General features: G+C 39.2%; 1 protein-coding gene and 1 long non-coding RNA gene across 3 annotated transcripts in view; both read right to left on the reverse strand.

The window, feature by feature from the left end:
* The window catches only part of lpgat1 (lysophosphatidylglycerol acyltransferase 1), a 47530-nt gene that overhangs the window by 5266 nt on the left and 26662 nt on the right, over positions 1 to 15602 (reverse strand). For both annotated transcript variants that reach the window (XM_083562341.1, XM_083562342.1), the window contains exons 4-6: positions 13545 to 13640; positions 13169 to 13448; positions 10842 to 10968 (exon numbers count right to left, since the gene is read on the reverse strand). In XM_083562341.1, the coding sequence (XP_083418467.1) occupies positions 10842 to 10968; positions 13169 to 13448; positions 13545 to 13640 (503 nt within the window). The remainder of the gene's footprint in view (positions 1 to 10841; positions 10969 to 13168; positions 13449 to 13544; positions 13641 to 15602) is intronic.
* Positions 502 to 8600, reverse strand: LOC310737774. The gene is made up of 3 exons (XR_014536895.1): positions 1968 to 8600; positions 1478 to 1890; positions 502 to 1383 (listed from the first exon to the last, which is right to left on the reverse strand). It is a non-coding gene; the product is annotated as an uncharacterized lncRNA (long non-coding RNA).

Raw genomic sequence — 15602 nt, forward strand, 5'->3', positions numbered from 1 at the left:
TCGGATTATTCTTTCTAACTCAGAATCGATGAGTGGAGCTGATTGAGTGAACCGGCTCGGCGCTCGCGCTGTACTGCCCGATAACTCAGATAAGCCTGCGCTGTTTACGGCATCTGATTTTCTTCTTTTATCCAATTGATTCTAGGAATTGTTGTGCTTTTTCTTGCAAGGCGTTGCTGCTATAATAACTAACATCCAGATTTCCAGAAGCCGATACTGTGCGTGTGTAAGAAAAGACAAAGCAGTGAGGATTTCCAATCACTCAAAAACCCATCAGGTTTTAAAAAACATTATGTTCTACCCTGAGTAGCGATTCGGTGTTTGGCGCGACGAGAAGATTTTACCATCACGACAGGGAGGAAATGTCAGTCTAAGCTGTAAAAGAAGTTCAAATGACTCAAATCATTGTTGATGGTGCAGCAGGCTGCATTGCTGCTTCACAGCTCCAGGGTTCATGGTTCGACCCCGAGCTCAAGTTAATGTGTGTGGTTTTCCTTTGCGTTTCTTTTTTTTTTTTTTTACATCGATTTAAAAAGGTTTTTAACAGAATGTAAACAGATTTACATTCATTTACTAGGTGTCAATGTAGTGTGTGAATGTGTGTGTGTTGGCCAAATCTTCCATCCTGAGTGTATTTCCACCTCTTTTCCAGTGTTAAGCTCTTATTATTACTCTATTTTACTAATAATAACATTTCTACTACTAATAATAATAAATATAATAATAAGTAGATGAAAAAGAAAAAAAAGAAGGAGGAGAAAAGGAGGAGGGGGGGCTAGGGGAAGGAAGAGGAAAAAGTAGAAGAAATAGGAGAAGGAAGAAAAGAAGAAGAATGAGGAGGGGAAGAAGAAAGAAAAAAAGAAGAGGGATAAGGAAAAGGAGGATGAAAAACTGAAGAAAAAGAAATGAATTAAGGGATGATTTTTTTGTCTTTTTCTTTTTTAAGACAAACACATGCACCAGCTCATCTCAGAAAGATTTCATGAATACAGCATAGCTTACTCAGTGATTAGGCGTGTGACAACAGGGGTGATAATACAGTAACTGGCTGAGCTGAACAGTGGAAAAGCTCTGTAAACGTGGCCCAGAACATCCGACGTTCTCGGGAAGAGACTGTAACACTGACATCGTGTTTACTCACCGCCATTTTAGTCAAAACCTCAGTCAAACTCAGACAAACTGCAACTGCAATGTTTTCATGCTTAAAACCGGTTTAAACAGGACAGTAACAATCAGACAAATGTTGCTATGTGGTGTTGCAATTTGTCGGCCCTCTGTTGCGTTGTTCGGTTTAAAAAAGGAAATTGTGTCAGATCGCGATGTCTTGAGCAAGCCGCATTCCCAATGGCTACGCTGATGCCGACTCCTGGAGCTGAAAAACTACTGGAACAGCCACACCTTGACTGTTGATTTCTGTAAAGCTGCTTGGAGACAATGTCTGTTGTGAAAAGCGCTATAGAAATAAACTTGACTTGACTTGACAGCCCTTAAAACGGAAAAAAAGAGGAGTCAAGTGAAGGGGAAAAAGTAGAGGAAAATGTTTACCTTCAGGATGTAACATGGTAATGACCAGTAGTTATATTAGTGATCAAGAAAAGAAATCAAGTAAGTGACAATTCTCGAATTGTGCGTGAGCGTGCGAGTCCCAACACTTTGTCTCCTTGCTAGGCTAAAAATAGCTCTCGGGCAGATTCACAGTCTCACACTTTTACCCAGAATACAGAGGTAACATTTTCTTTAGCCTAGCTCAGCCTAGCCATGCACTTCTAATAGCACAGAACTTTTCAGTATATCTGGTAAATACAGAAAAAAAACCTGATAATTCGACTTCTGCTACTGTGACCCACAACTGAAACTGTGTATTGTTAGTGCCAAGTCAAACTCACTTATCTCACACACACACACACACACACACACACACACACACACACACACACACACACACACACACACACACACACACACACACACACACACACACACACACCATTAGAATGCTTATGGAGAACATGGGGACTAGATACAAGATAATGACCCACTGTTAAATACAGCAAGTTTATTAATGATCTAAATATCCATGACCATGATCAACACAGCAGTCAACATAAAGCTTTAAAATCCTTAGCAGTGCCATGCGGTGTTCAAGGCCCTCAGAGAAAGCTATTCTCACTTCTTTATCTCTCCTGTAATCCTCACACAGTCAATGATCTGGTTATCGGTTTTGCTCGACAAACACGGTGAACGTTGAACAGTTACCTGCACACCTCCAACATTCTGCACATCTAATGAGGACAATGAAGAAATGTTCTGGTTTAAAGAAAAAGACCCTGCATGACCTCTCCATAAACACAGACATTCACAGAGTAAAGCATTATGGGCGGGTTATCCCTCTCGATCTGTGCTACAACATTGTAGTGTTTATTTTGTGAGTTTTTTGTAAACCTAGCAAAATACCCAGTGACTAGTAGCACAGTGTAGTCAGGAACTAGTTCATTTTAATAGATAGTATAGAACATCCTTATAATTACACTGATTCTGTGTGTCACACTAGGTGTAAGATAATATCGATAAACCTGAGTATTGCGATATTTAGTTTGGATATATCGCAATATCGATGTAAGCGTTAATATCCACCAGTTTCCTGGAAACGCTGCTGTAACAGCAAACAATTAGGGGAATAACTTCCGCCAGAAGTAGTGGCAGCACTGACTGTTCACGGTTGCATCTCACAAAATATCGTATTGCAACGCCTGTATCGCGATACACATCGTATCACCAGATTCCTGCCGATAAACAAGCCCTATGACATGCACTGGATGTCTGCTGGCTGTAGCAGAATATTTATTTAGCATAAAGAGCGTAGCATTAGAAATAAGTTTATTAGAGGGACAGCGCATGTAGGATGTTTTGGAGACAAGGTGAGGAAGGAGAGATTGAGATAGTTTGGACATGTGCAGAGGAGAGACATGTGGTCAAGGAGGAGGTTTATGGATGTGGTGAGAGACGACATGCAGGTAGTTGGTTTAAAAAAGACAGATGTAGAGGACAGGGGGGTATGGAGACGGATGATCTGCTGTGGCGCTACCTAATGGGAGAAGCCGAAAGAGCGTCGTAGCACCTAGCAACCAATAAACTGTGATTAAACAAACCAAACAGCAGGTCCATGCAATATCTAAGGTAGTAAATATAGACGAATTGTCCTGATGATGTCATTTATGAATCCCATTTTAGAGACTTTGCTCCAGGAAACATTGTTTTTCGAAATGTACACATTGAGCTGAGCTTTGTGCACTTCGATCCAAAGCCTGACACACTTTCCTCTGTGGCTCTTCTTACCCTCCAGATCTGTCGGAGTCCTGTTCTGGAGCTTCCTCACTAAGCTCCTGTAGTTGGGGATAATCTCACCTGAATGCTGTGGACTCTATGCTCAGTCCAAGACTTGGGTTTGGAATCAGGTCACGACAAACATTCAATTCAAGTCCTTTTAGCATGATTTATATCTGGTGTCACTCTGAATAGGTTCACTTTTGAGTCTGGTTGAGATTTTTTGGGCCAAGCAACCTAAATATGCAGGTCTTTCTCTTTTGTTGTTTCATCCCAACAACCCAGACACACACTCACACCCTTCATTTGATTAAAAAAAAAAAAGAAGAAAAAAAAAAGGTTGCCTTTTTTGCATGTCTGACCTCATGTCTGCTGCTCAGGAATACTGCCTAAAAAAACAAGGCAGTCAGTTTATATATCTTTAAAGATCTCGGAGATTACTACCCACAAAATCATACGTTATCATGTGTGTTGACAGATATTTATTTTCATTTTGCAGTATATAAGCATTTGTTAGGCTGTAATTGTGATGTGAATTCTTCAGAAGACTCAACAGCAAGAGTCTGTATGCTGATCTTGTTTAAATCTCGTTTAGTTTATGCTATGGTTCTGAATTATAAAAGAAATTTAGCAGAAAAAAAGGAATCAAGCTAACCAACAGCAACAAAACAGCAAGTTATAATGAAAAGACAAGCAGGTCTATGTTTAGTGCCTTCGCTGATTTATTGAACAACAAGCTCTTTGTGTTCATCTTGCAGCCGTCAACGTCAACTTGTGTGCAATGTGCTGTGCTATAAGACCTTAGAAGGGCTATTCGTGAGGCTATCACCATGGCAACATTTACATAGCGCTATGTCATCTTTAGACTCTTTCCTTTTCGCTAAATCACCACATACTAAACATATCCCGAATTGTCACATTGGAGCCTGTAACCTCAGCGATCTTTAAGACTTTATACAACTACCCATCTGACACACTGTGTACTTTTCTCTCTTTTACACTGTTTCCCAACTGGTCAGCTGTGCTTGTGTTTCTTATTCACTTAAACCGGCTTTGCTGAGCTCAGCTGCCATCTGCTTGGTCGTTCCTCAACAATTGAGCGTGTTCCTGAGCTCAGAGACGTTCTGTCCAGTCCTCTTTACGTTCTGGCTTGGTATTTAGGAGCACATAAAAAAAGGTCTGCCTACTGATAAACAGAAGGTAACATCCTCAGATTTTAGCATAAAAAAATTCAATAATAAAAAAACACTGCGGAACGCACAGGCTGGTGATATGGAGATGAACAATAGCCAGACGGGCAGAGACCTACAGAATAGACCAGTACAAAAAGACACAGCCAGATGTGCTTAGCCAGACATAAACAGATAGACAGACAGAAGGAAATGTAGCCAGATGTGTAGACTGAGATAGATAGACAGACAGAAGAATGTAAAGCCAGATGCATAGACAAACAAGAATAGACAGACAGATGTAAACAAAAATAGGTAAAACAACAATTAAAAAGGCAACCACAGTATATAGCCAGGTATACAGACAAACAGGAAAAAAAAACAGACAACCAGATGTGTAGACAGAGATGGACAGTTAAACAGATAGACAAAACAGATGGACAGCAACAGACAAACAAGGCTGAGTAATAGACAGTCAGGAAATAATCTGCTCTGATTAAATGAATAAATCATTGCAAGAACAGTGAATAAGCAAGGCTGTTTGATCACATACACACCCTGGCTGACGGCCATGTCTCATTAAATCATTCATACAGCCCTGTTCGGATCACGCGAGCACAACAAGCCGGACTCCCAACCTCACTCACCTGTTCACCCGACACCCACAAACCCCGAATATCTTTTAAAAGTTGTTTCATAGATTTTAAAAAAGGCATAGTGTTGGTCAGTTTCAAAGGTAGCCAAATAAAACTGGTCATGTTTGGTAAAAGAAACAGCAGACCTTCTAGTTAAAGCCAGCACTGTAGTTTAAATCCGGGTTCGAGTCTGCACTCAGGACCGATTCTGGGATTTTACAATCAAACCTTTGCAGAAATTCCTTCCAAGACGTAAATCTTTTTGTGAAATTCTGTCACGTTCGTCCGAGAGTGGTACACACTCTAAAGAAGTGTTGAACACGTTTTTATGGATCTCATCATCCAATAATAATCTTTTCTCTTGCATCACAGAAGTAGAAAACATAAATTGAACCAATCACACTAGGCATCACTGAGCAAATATGGCTTCCATTACTGACATGGGCTTCCAACTCCAAACCATACTGTGTTCAAATGGGAAGAGCAAAGGGACTGCTCCTGGTCTCAAAAGCAAATGATATCAAACAGTGTTGTCAAAGGTCCACGAATCCAGAAGAACTTGCAAGTGTTAAAACCTAAATAGCACATTCCACGTAGTGTGTGAGGCGGCGATGGGGAATACAGAACTACTCAGTGGATGTTAAAAAAAAAATAAAATAAAAAATTGTTTAGTCTGGAGACATTTCAAGCAAGTTGGAATATTATTTATATTATATTCAGAAAACAGGAGGATGAATTTATCTTTACTATTAACATCTCAAGATCTTGTGATAATTATCACAACTGCTTGTGATAATGAATGAACATATTTGAAACCTAACACACCGAATCATATCGCCTAAGGGTATGCTATCTTTTGCACTACAAACATACAGCATACATACATAAGCTTGTTCATTAGATTAATTTGAAAGATCAAGGGAGAGCAGCAGCAGATTAATAAGAGAATATAAACAGCTAAAAGAAGAGACACAGGCAGCAATAGCAAAGACACAAAAGACTAAGGAGGAAGAGAGAATGAATTAGAAAGACAAAGAGAAAGAATGAGACAGACAGACTGGAAAGAAGGGGGACAGGGAAGTACTGTTAAGCAAAAGATCATTGACGCTGACAATGCTAGGCATTATTATCCTGATCCAGGCTTAGACAAGAAAGCACAACTTCAAACTGTGATGAATAGAAAATGAGAGAGAGAGAGAGAGGGGGGGGGGGGGGGGGGACCGGGGGTGGGGGGGGGGGGGGTCGGGTCTTAAAGGCCTAAGGTAAAATGAGGTCATTGGGGACAAAGGAGCAGCAGTCAGCTGAGAGGGACAAAGTGAAGTGTGTGTTAGAGCAATACACAGAGACACACAGAGACACACAGAGACACATAGAGACACACAGAGACACACAGAGACACACAGAGACACACAGAGACAGGATGATTGCTACAGGACGTTCAGCCTCCTCAGTGATCAGTGAGCATTAAAATTGTTTCTGCCTCATCGTTTCTATGTTAATAGAAATCCTGACATTCCTCATGCACTGCAAAATGCTAATCTGAGCAGAGTTAAATCATTTACTCTAAAAACTTGCATTTAGTACATAAGGGTCATGAGTATTTCGCAGTTGTTTACAATAAATTAGAATAGAAAAATATGAATTCAAGTTCTTCAAATGATTTAAAAAAAGATAAGCTGGTAATAGGACAAGTGGCCAAACACTGTGTGGACAATAGTATCGGGAAACCTTTTTTTTCTAGCCATATATGCTTCTTCCCCAAACTGTTACCACAAAGTTGGAGGCACACAAAGGTATAGAATGTTTTTTGGAAGCGATAGTAGTATAATTTCCCATCCCTTGAACTAAAACCCAAACCTGTTCCAGCATGACAATGTCCTATGCACAACGCCAGCTCCTTGAATATATGGCTTACTTTGGTTGGAGAGGAAGATCCTAAAGGTTTCTGCATTAAAGCTCTGATCAATAAACCTATTGAACACCTTTGGGATGAATTGGAACACTGACAGCACCTCAGTCCTTCTCACAAGCACACTCACAATCTAGTGGAGCATCTTCCCAGAGGTTAAAATACCAGCAAACGGGGAGGAAATATTAAATGGAATATTTTCCATTTAATAGTTCAAAAAAACCACATACAAATCATATGGCCAGGTGTCCACAAACTTTTGTCCACATAGTGAATTTAAATTAGAAAGAGGAAGAACACTTAATAAATGTCTGTTAGCAAATTGTTGCGACCTCAGAGTTCATTCTTTTAGAATATAAAACATGTCCAAATGTTTTATTCCGTACATATTAAACTCTCGTCTTACTGCAATCATGGATGTTTCAGTCAGGTTAAATTTAGTTGTGTCCAAATCTCCACGTCCTGCTGTTTTTAAACCTAATTTCCTCTGCCTTCGTCTAAGATGATGACCAGGCGAGTTACAAAAACCCCTGTAAATCAGCTCTCCTGATGAGTGACATGCTGCATCTGCAGGCACGAGGAGAGAACTAAATTGTGATACTGAAAGAAGACGACACTACCTAGGTGGTTAACGCTCTAACGCTCAATCCCACGGTTAACGAATTAACGCTCAATCCCACGTACAGATTATCAAGTGACCAGATATGAAACTAAGATTGAAAGAGATTAACGGCCTCCCTGAGCTGTTCTATACTCACACATTCACGTCCTCATTTAAGAATACCATTTGGTCATTTATTTCACAGCTCAAAATGTCTGAGTAAGAACCGTAGAAAGAACTAAAATTGTGGTTTAATGGAGTTGAACAAATGTTATGCGGATGAAAAAAATATTGTAATAATTGCTTTTGAATGATTACAAAAATAAAAAAGTGTTGGCCCTTTCGGAGACCGTGAGTTTGTATTATTACAACACAAGCATCTGAGAGTTAAACAAGCACAAGTTGGCCATGTTGTTTGGATAGGAGAAATTCTTACTCATTATCCCCTGTCAATCACAGTGCTACTAGCCAATCATTGGCGTCTGCAGACTCATGTATGCAAAAGAGGGCAAACAGCAGCAGTTCAAAAAGAATTGAACATCAATAAATTCTTCAGTGATTTAAGATACAGGAGCTCGTCTGTTGGTTCGGACCACACAAGTCAGCCTTCGCTCCCCACTTCCTTCAATGAGCCGTGACCCTGTCGCAGGTTCACCACTGTTTCTTCCTTGGACCACTTTTGATAGATACTGACCACTGCTCTGACCCAGTCGTCTAGCCATTACAATATGGCCCTTGTCAAAATGTGCTCAAATCCTTACTCTTGCGAATTTTTACTGTAAATTCACTTGCTGCCTAATAATATAATGATGAAGAGATAATCAGTGTTATTCACTTCACTGAGCATAATGTTATAATGTCATAATGCCTTTTCATTGCATACAAAAAAGCAGTTAAGAGTCAAGGGCCTTGATCAAGATCCCAGCAGTGGATTTGAATTTACAACCTTTCAATAAGAAGTCTGTCTTAACCACTGAGCCAAAACATCCACCCTCAAAAATCGAATATGTTCTGTAAATATACATAATTATACAGAAATATCTGTATATTAATCCGATGATAATAATAATAATATTATATTGTGTGTGTGTGTGTGTATATATATATATATGTGTGTATATATATATATATATATATATATATATATATATATATATATATACACACATACATACACACACACACACACACACACACACACACACACACACACACACACACACACACTATATATAAATATACACACACACACACACACACACACACACACTATATATAAATATACACACACACACACACACACACACACACACACACACACACACACACACACACACACACAATCGATTATTTTATCAATCTAATAAGAAGTACTTTATCTTTATTAAAGGCCAATACTTAATATACAAGAGAAAATAAGACGGCTCTCTAAAAATGAAGTATTTTCTTTTTATAAAAATTAACATTTTTATTTCTTAAATTACATTCAAGAATATCTGCGAAAACTAAAGCCATTAAGTGCATTTAATTGCCATGTTACATAAAAAAAAAAAAAAAAAACTCCTCACCCGTCGCTGTTTTCTCCCTATTCCACCATTCCAGCGTCTTAAGTGTTTACCCGTCCAAAACGCTTCAGAGTTTAGTGGGTGGTGCTTGAGTAATAATGGTCCGTGGGAAACACAGTGCTCAGTGTGTAGTTAAATGGACTAAGCGAAACATTGAGAAAAAATGATTTGTCTTGATGAATTTCTTTAATCGAGTTACTCGAGGAATTGTTACAGCCCTAATAGATACTGTGTATAATATTGTTGACTGGAATAAATCTGTCACCCAAATTTACTCAGGTTTTGTTCTCATTTTTTAATATGCACATGTAGCCTTATTATTTTTGAAATTTTTTTATACTGCAGCCACAGTACTAATTTACTGCTCTTTCATCCTGAAGTGCAAAGTGCATTCAGCTGTAATGCAAACTGCATTATGGGAGTTTTATAAGCTCACTTAGACACTAACCCTTAATAGTGTACTGTAAAATCTCATAAGCACATTAGATATTACTCGCTGGGCTTTTGAACATAACCACAAAATCCAAAAACCTTTCATTCTGGGGTGAAACACAAAGCAAGGATTTTATGCTCGCGTAACTTCCTGTGATTGTTGAACCCATTTGCATGGTTTTAATGAACATGAATCAATCGTCTAAAATACATGCACTTAGAAAGAAAAAGTCCTGTTATGAAAACCTGGAGTCCGAATTAAAGTGTGAACCAATTCATCTTCTTTACTGTCACAGTGAAATAAATATTTGTTGTTTATGTGATGTTATTTTTTTGCCCAGATAAATGCAGGAAACACGTACCATCACTACAACAACTGCCACACACACACACACACACTCAAACACAAAAACAACACCAGCAGCAACATCCTGAGATCAAAGACACAGAACTCATGCTCACTGCTGGGGTCTTTCTGCACACAAAAAAAAAAAAACCTCGGACTCACACACACACACACACACACACACACACACACACACACACACACACTCTCTCACACTCACACACACTCACACACACTCACACACACTCACACACACTCACACACACTCACACACACACACTCACACACACACACTCACACACACTCACACACACTCACACACACACACTCACACACACACTCACACACACACTCACACACACTCACACACACTCACACACACTCACACACACTCACACACACACACACACACACACACACACACACACACACACACTCACACACACACTCACACACACACTCACTCACACACACACAGTGTAACATGACAACATGAGCATTAAACAGCTCAGATCAAATACACCAAGCCTCAACAGTATCAAAGCATAAAAGCTACAGTCAGAATGAAAAAGAACCGAAAACTTCACTCTACTAGAGCAGATCCAGCAGGTAAATCAGGAAGTTGACAAAATAAAAACACAGCAATACTTAACCAACGCGCAACCAAGTATCCACAATCCTTTGTTACATTTATACATTTACATTTTTCTTTTTTTTTTGGGAGAGGGGGGCGTCAAAACAGATACTGTATTGTAGTGTTGTAGTGTATGGAATGTGTTATTTTTTTTCTTTTTCTTTAAATAACCCACATTATTCCACTCAAGAGACTAGCATTTGGGACAGAGCCGTGGTGGTTTTACCTGTAGTGCACGTGCGTGACCGTGGGTTCTCTGTAGCCAAAAATCCACGTCTGGATGTCCATGGGTTTGGCTTCGGGATATGCTATTGTCACATCTACTACCCACTGCAGGCCTCTAGATTTACAATCTGTGCGCACACACACACACACACACACACACACACACACACACACACACACACACACACACACACACACACACACACACACACACACACACACACACACACACACACAGTTTAAAAAGTGTACAGGAAGGCGAAAAGGAACTGCATTTCCAAAACAAAAAAACCCACATTTTTGCTATATTTACAGCCTCCCTTATCCAGAGAGACTTACCACTGAGCATTTAAGGATTGAGGGCCTTGCTCAAGGGCCCAGCAGTGGCAGATTTTTGATGCTGGGATTTTAACTTGTGACCTTCCGATCCAGAGTCTAATGTCTTAACCACTGAGCAACCGCCTCCACCAAAATCAAGTGTTTTTATAATCGAAAGATTAATATTCGATATTGATTAAGCAAAAGTCTTCGATAAAAATGATAAGAACGTTATAGCCATAATAAATCATAGTACTTTGGATAGTTAAATAGATTTAAAGGCAAATACTTTTGCACTTTTACTCAAGTAAGGGTTAAAGAGGATCTAGTGGATCTCCACCACTGCATTACAATCTATAAGGGCACATAGTTTGTTGCTTTTTCAATAATTAACTGAAGGCTTCAGAAAGTAAAAATGTAATTGCCGTGCATTTATTCTTTTTTGTAATCAACTAACAAGGGCTCTTAGATCGATACGCCTTGTATCTTGGCCCAACAATGCTGCTTACTTGGCAGCCTGTTATCGCAAAAAACATTAGACATCGTTACTAAAGGTTAATGCACTGGAAATTAGTATCTGCCTGGATTATTTTTTTCTTACACAAATTTTTCCTCTTTATCCCGCTCACATTAAGTGTATTAACCGAAGTTCTGACTGATTCCATAGTGAGGAGAATAAAGAGGATTACAGTTTCATTCTTTGTATGTTCAGGGATCAAGTAAAAAACAGAAATACTCAGCAGTGACTAAACGCTGTGTATTTAACAGAAGAGAGTCTCAGCATGTATGTTGTAAGAGTCAGTTTTCAGTAGATACCCATACCTTTTATACCTGGTCTGATTGTTAGGAAGGAGGGAAGTGGACACCTTAAATTTTTTTTCGAAAAAGAAAAAGTGTTTCCAATTTTAAACCAATGCGTTTAATACTGTGGAATTATGTTTGAAAGAAAGCTAAGGTAACAATAATAAATATTTGTTTCAGATAAGTTTACAGACACTTAGTTTGGTCACAGTGTTTGCTGGGTTAGTTAAAAAAAAAGTTTCCCCGAAATTGAGTCCCCCCCCCACACACACACACATTTCACTTGTATACTGTGAGCAAGTTTGCATCCAAAATGCTTTTGTACATTTTTTTGAGTTCATGACCCCTTCAACAAACAAAGTTCTTGATGTTAAGTAATGAATTCAACTGCATCTCTCTCTCTCTCTCAAATTGATAGTTTTAAACAGTTTGTGCGCTATCGTATCTGGCAATTCGCATTGATTTCTGAAGCAATTCTCGCCACTGTTGTTCATCATTTTACTCCCAATTATCCTGCTTGTTGACTTGCTGTTTTCATTCACAATTTTAAAGTTTTTTTGTGCTGCTTCCTTCCCTTCTCTTTTCTTAGCCCTTTTTTGCAATTACTTCCTAGTTCATAATTTATAAAAGAAAAATTAAAGGTCAATTACCTTTAATTTCCTGACCCTGGCAAAGTAAACACCAAATACTTGTGTTTAATTTAATGATGAATAGTATACAGTGGTCCCCCGGAACTCGTGGGGGTTTTGTTCTAAACCCCACTGTGAGTTCCGAAAATCCGAATTTTGGACGCATCTAGACATTGTCACTTTATAAATGAAATAGTGTACAGTGTTTGACCAAATACATAGTTTATCCGGCTGCTGATTCCCACGAATTTGAAGATAATCCGCAACTTGCTGTTATTTAGGTTCGAAATGAGAACCGCAAGTGATCGAGGTTTGACTGTATGTATTATTTGTATATTAGGATAACAATCTATTTTTGGAAAATGTTTGCAAAAGGTTGTCGCGGCATCTTTGTAAAAAAGAAATGTAGTTTGACACGTTTTCTAAAACAGCAGTGACAGTTACAGTTATTTGTAAGTCTGGTTTAAAACGGTGTTTAATTTTGGGCTACAAGTAAGTGTACAAAATGTATAAGTATCGTATTTGATCTCAGCCTGAATCCCAGTTTGTGGTAAAACTGGTGCATCCCATATGTTCTGACCTTTCTGTGCTGACGAACTGGTGTCGTTTCCCAGCATGCCATTCTCCAGCTGTGGTCCAAGTGTTTTCAGGATTACCTGAGTGGCCCCTAGACGCGGCAAGGTCACATGTGTTAAGTGGGGTAAATCATTCTTCTTGGCGAATGACTGACTCGTCTCTCGCCTTTTTCTCAAGAAGCCCCCCTCAGGAAACAGAACGATCCACTTCCTGTCTCGGCTGTAGTAGTACTTGTCCAGGTGGCTCTTTAAGTAAATGAGCTGCTTGTCCCGATACGCTTTGCCCTGGACATGATACAAGATACGCCAGCATCATTTACTAACACCATTTAGGATTTTTAGATTTATTTGTCTGTATTCTTCTGGACGTTCCTGACTCACCTGTCTGATGAAGAAATCTCCATGGATCAGAGACACCAGGCCAAAGTTGGTGTATTTAAACACATGGTCCATTAACCACATCATCTTCCGCACCACCTAACAAAGACAATAATGGTGATGAAATGTGAGAAACCTGTTTAAATGTGATTATTTAAATTAGTATTTTTTTTTATTTTTAAGATGTACTAGAAAATTGTACTAGTGTCAACTCAATGTTAAATAAACTAGCTAGCAATTCAAACATGTCAGTGGCTGCCAGAGAACAAAGAAGATCCAGCTAGTGGATGAAACTGGGGACATATTAAAACAAATACGGTTAAAAATCAAATTAGATATAAATAAATAAATGCATCCTGTGCTATTCAGCACTATTATAGAGAACAACTTCCAAATTTCAATGGAATTTCATTGGAACTATTTCTTCATCTGAACCCCAGATCTACTGGGCACTATGTAAACTCTCCAGTGCTACACATTACACAGTAAACTGGTTTATTTTAAGCTCAACCGCGTGTTTTTAGCTCTGTCAAGTCAATTGAAGTCAAGTTTATTTCTATAGCGCTTTTCACAACAGACATTGTCTCAAAGCAGCTTTACAGAATTTAAGAGTTAAGGTGAATGATGTGTATTTATCCCTGATGAGCAGTAATAGTGACTGTGGCAAGGCAAAACTCCCTTAGATGTTATGAGGAAGAAACCTTTGAGGAACCAGACTCAAAAGAGGAACCCATCCTCATTTGTTGGCCACTAAATTAGCACAGAAATCTATACCCTGGATATAAAGAAACGACTTTGCCGTAATTAATCATAATCGTATGCATCACCTATAAGTAGGCTTTAGCGTAGACAATGGCAATGACCCAATACCCAGGACAAGTATTGGATTGACACCAGCAAAAGGAGGCGTTAAAAAGAATAAATATACAATACACAATAAATAAAAAGTAGTAGTAGTTTCTAATGAAAAGAAAAAAAAAAGGATGGGTATCAATATCCGCGTCATGTTTTAGTATCAGTGGAGTCACATGGAGAACATGTCGCATTGTGCCATACTGACGCTGACATTTAAACAGAATGGAGCTTATACTCTGAAGCTCTGAATCTGAAGGCATGTACACCTAAAGAATGTTTATCTATAAGTGACTACACAAATCCACTCCCACTTGGAGTTTCAGTGACGAAAGCCATGGCAAACAGCACACAGGCATGAAGAGTATCCAGGGTCGTATGGAAGAGTTCAGGCAGGGATTCATCCCTCTGCTTTTAATTAAGTCAGTGTTTATCAAAACGTTATATGTCCTGCATAATCTACCTGCCATTAAAGATGTATAATGCAGATCTAGTACACAGTATACACCTTGTTTCGTGTTATACATTCTGTACCAACAGCTGGCAAAATACAAACCCTGTGACAGCTTGATGTGTGTTTAGCCCTCATACCTGTACCACAGAATCACCGTAGAGATTTGCTTATCAAACCGGTTTCGCCTGCAGCGGTTTTACATGCACTTGCATCCTATTTCCTTGTCGATATGTAAATGTAGGGATTGGTCTTTGCCTCACACGAGCAGCCGGAATCACGTCCCTCACACCTGCACATGGCTAATGGACTGTAACTGATAACCTTTAATCTCTCTCAAAGTACACAAACATACACAGAGTGGACCTTATTACACAGACTATTACACATTCACACACTTCTACACACACACACTTCTACACACACACACTTCTACACACACACACTTCTACACACACACACTTCTACACACACACACTTCTACACACACACACACACACACACACACACACACACACACACACACACACAGTTGGTGACCGAACATTTGGCTCTTTAGTCACAACTGCATTATTGCACTGCCTCTTTATAACATTCCAAACCTGAGGGATATTTCAGTTGAGCAACAAGCACAGGGGGAGTGATGTTACGCGCTTGTAATTAACAGAGCAGGTGCTGTAATGCGTCCCAAAGCAAAGCAGAACCGCTATTATGCCACAGAATTGGACCAACAATTACAACTTCTAATTAACGAGAAA

The sequence above is a fragment of the Silurus aristotelis genome (genome assembly GCF_946808225.1).
Source record: "Silurus aristotelis genome assembly, chromosome: 15".
NCBI lineage: Eukaryota > Metazoa > Chordata > Actinopteri > Siluriformes > Siluridae > Silurus > Silurus aristotelis.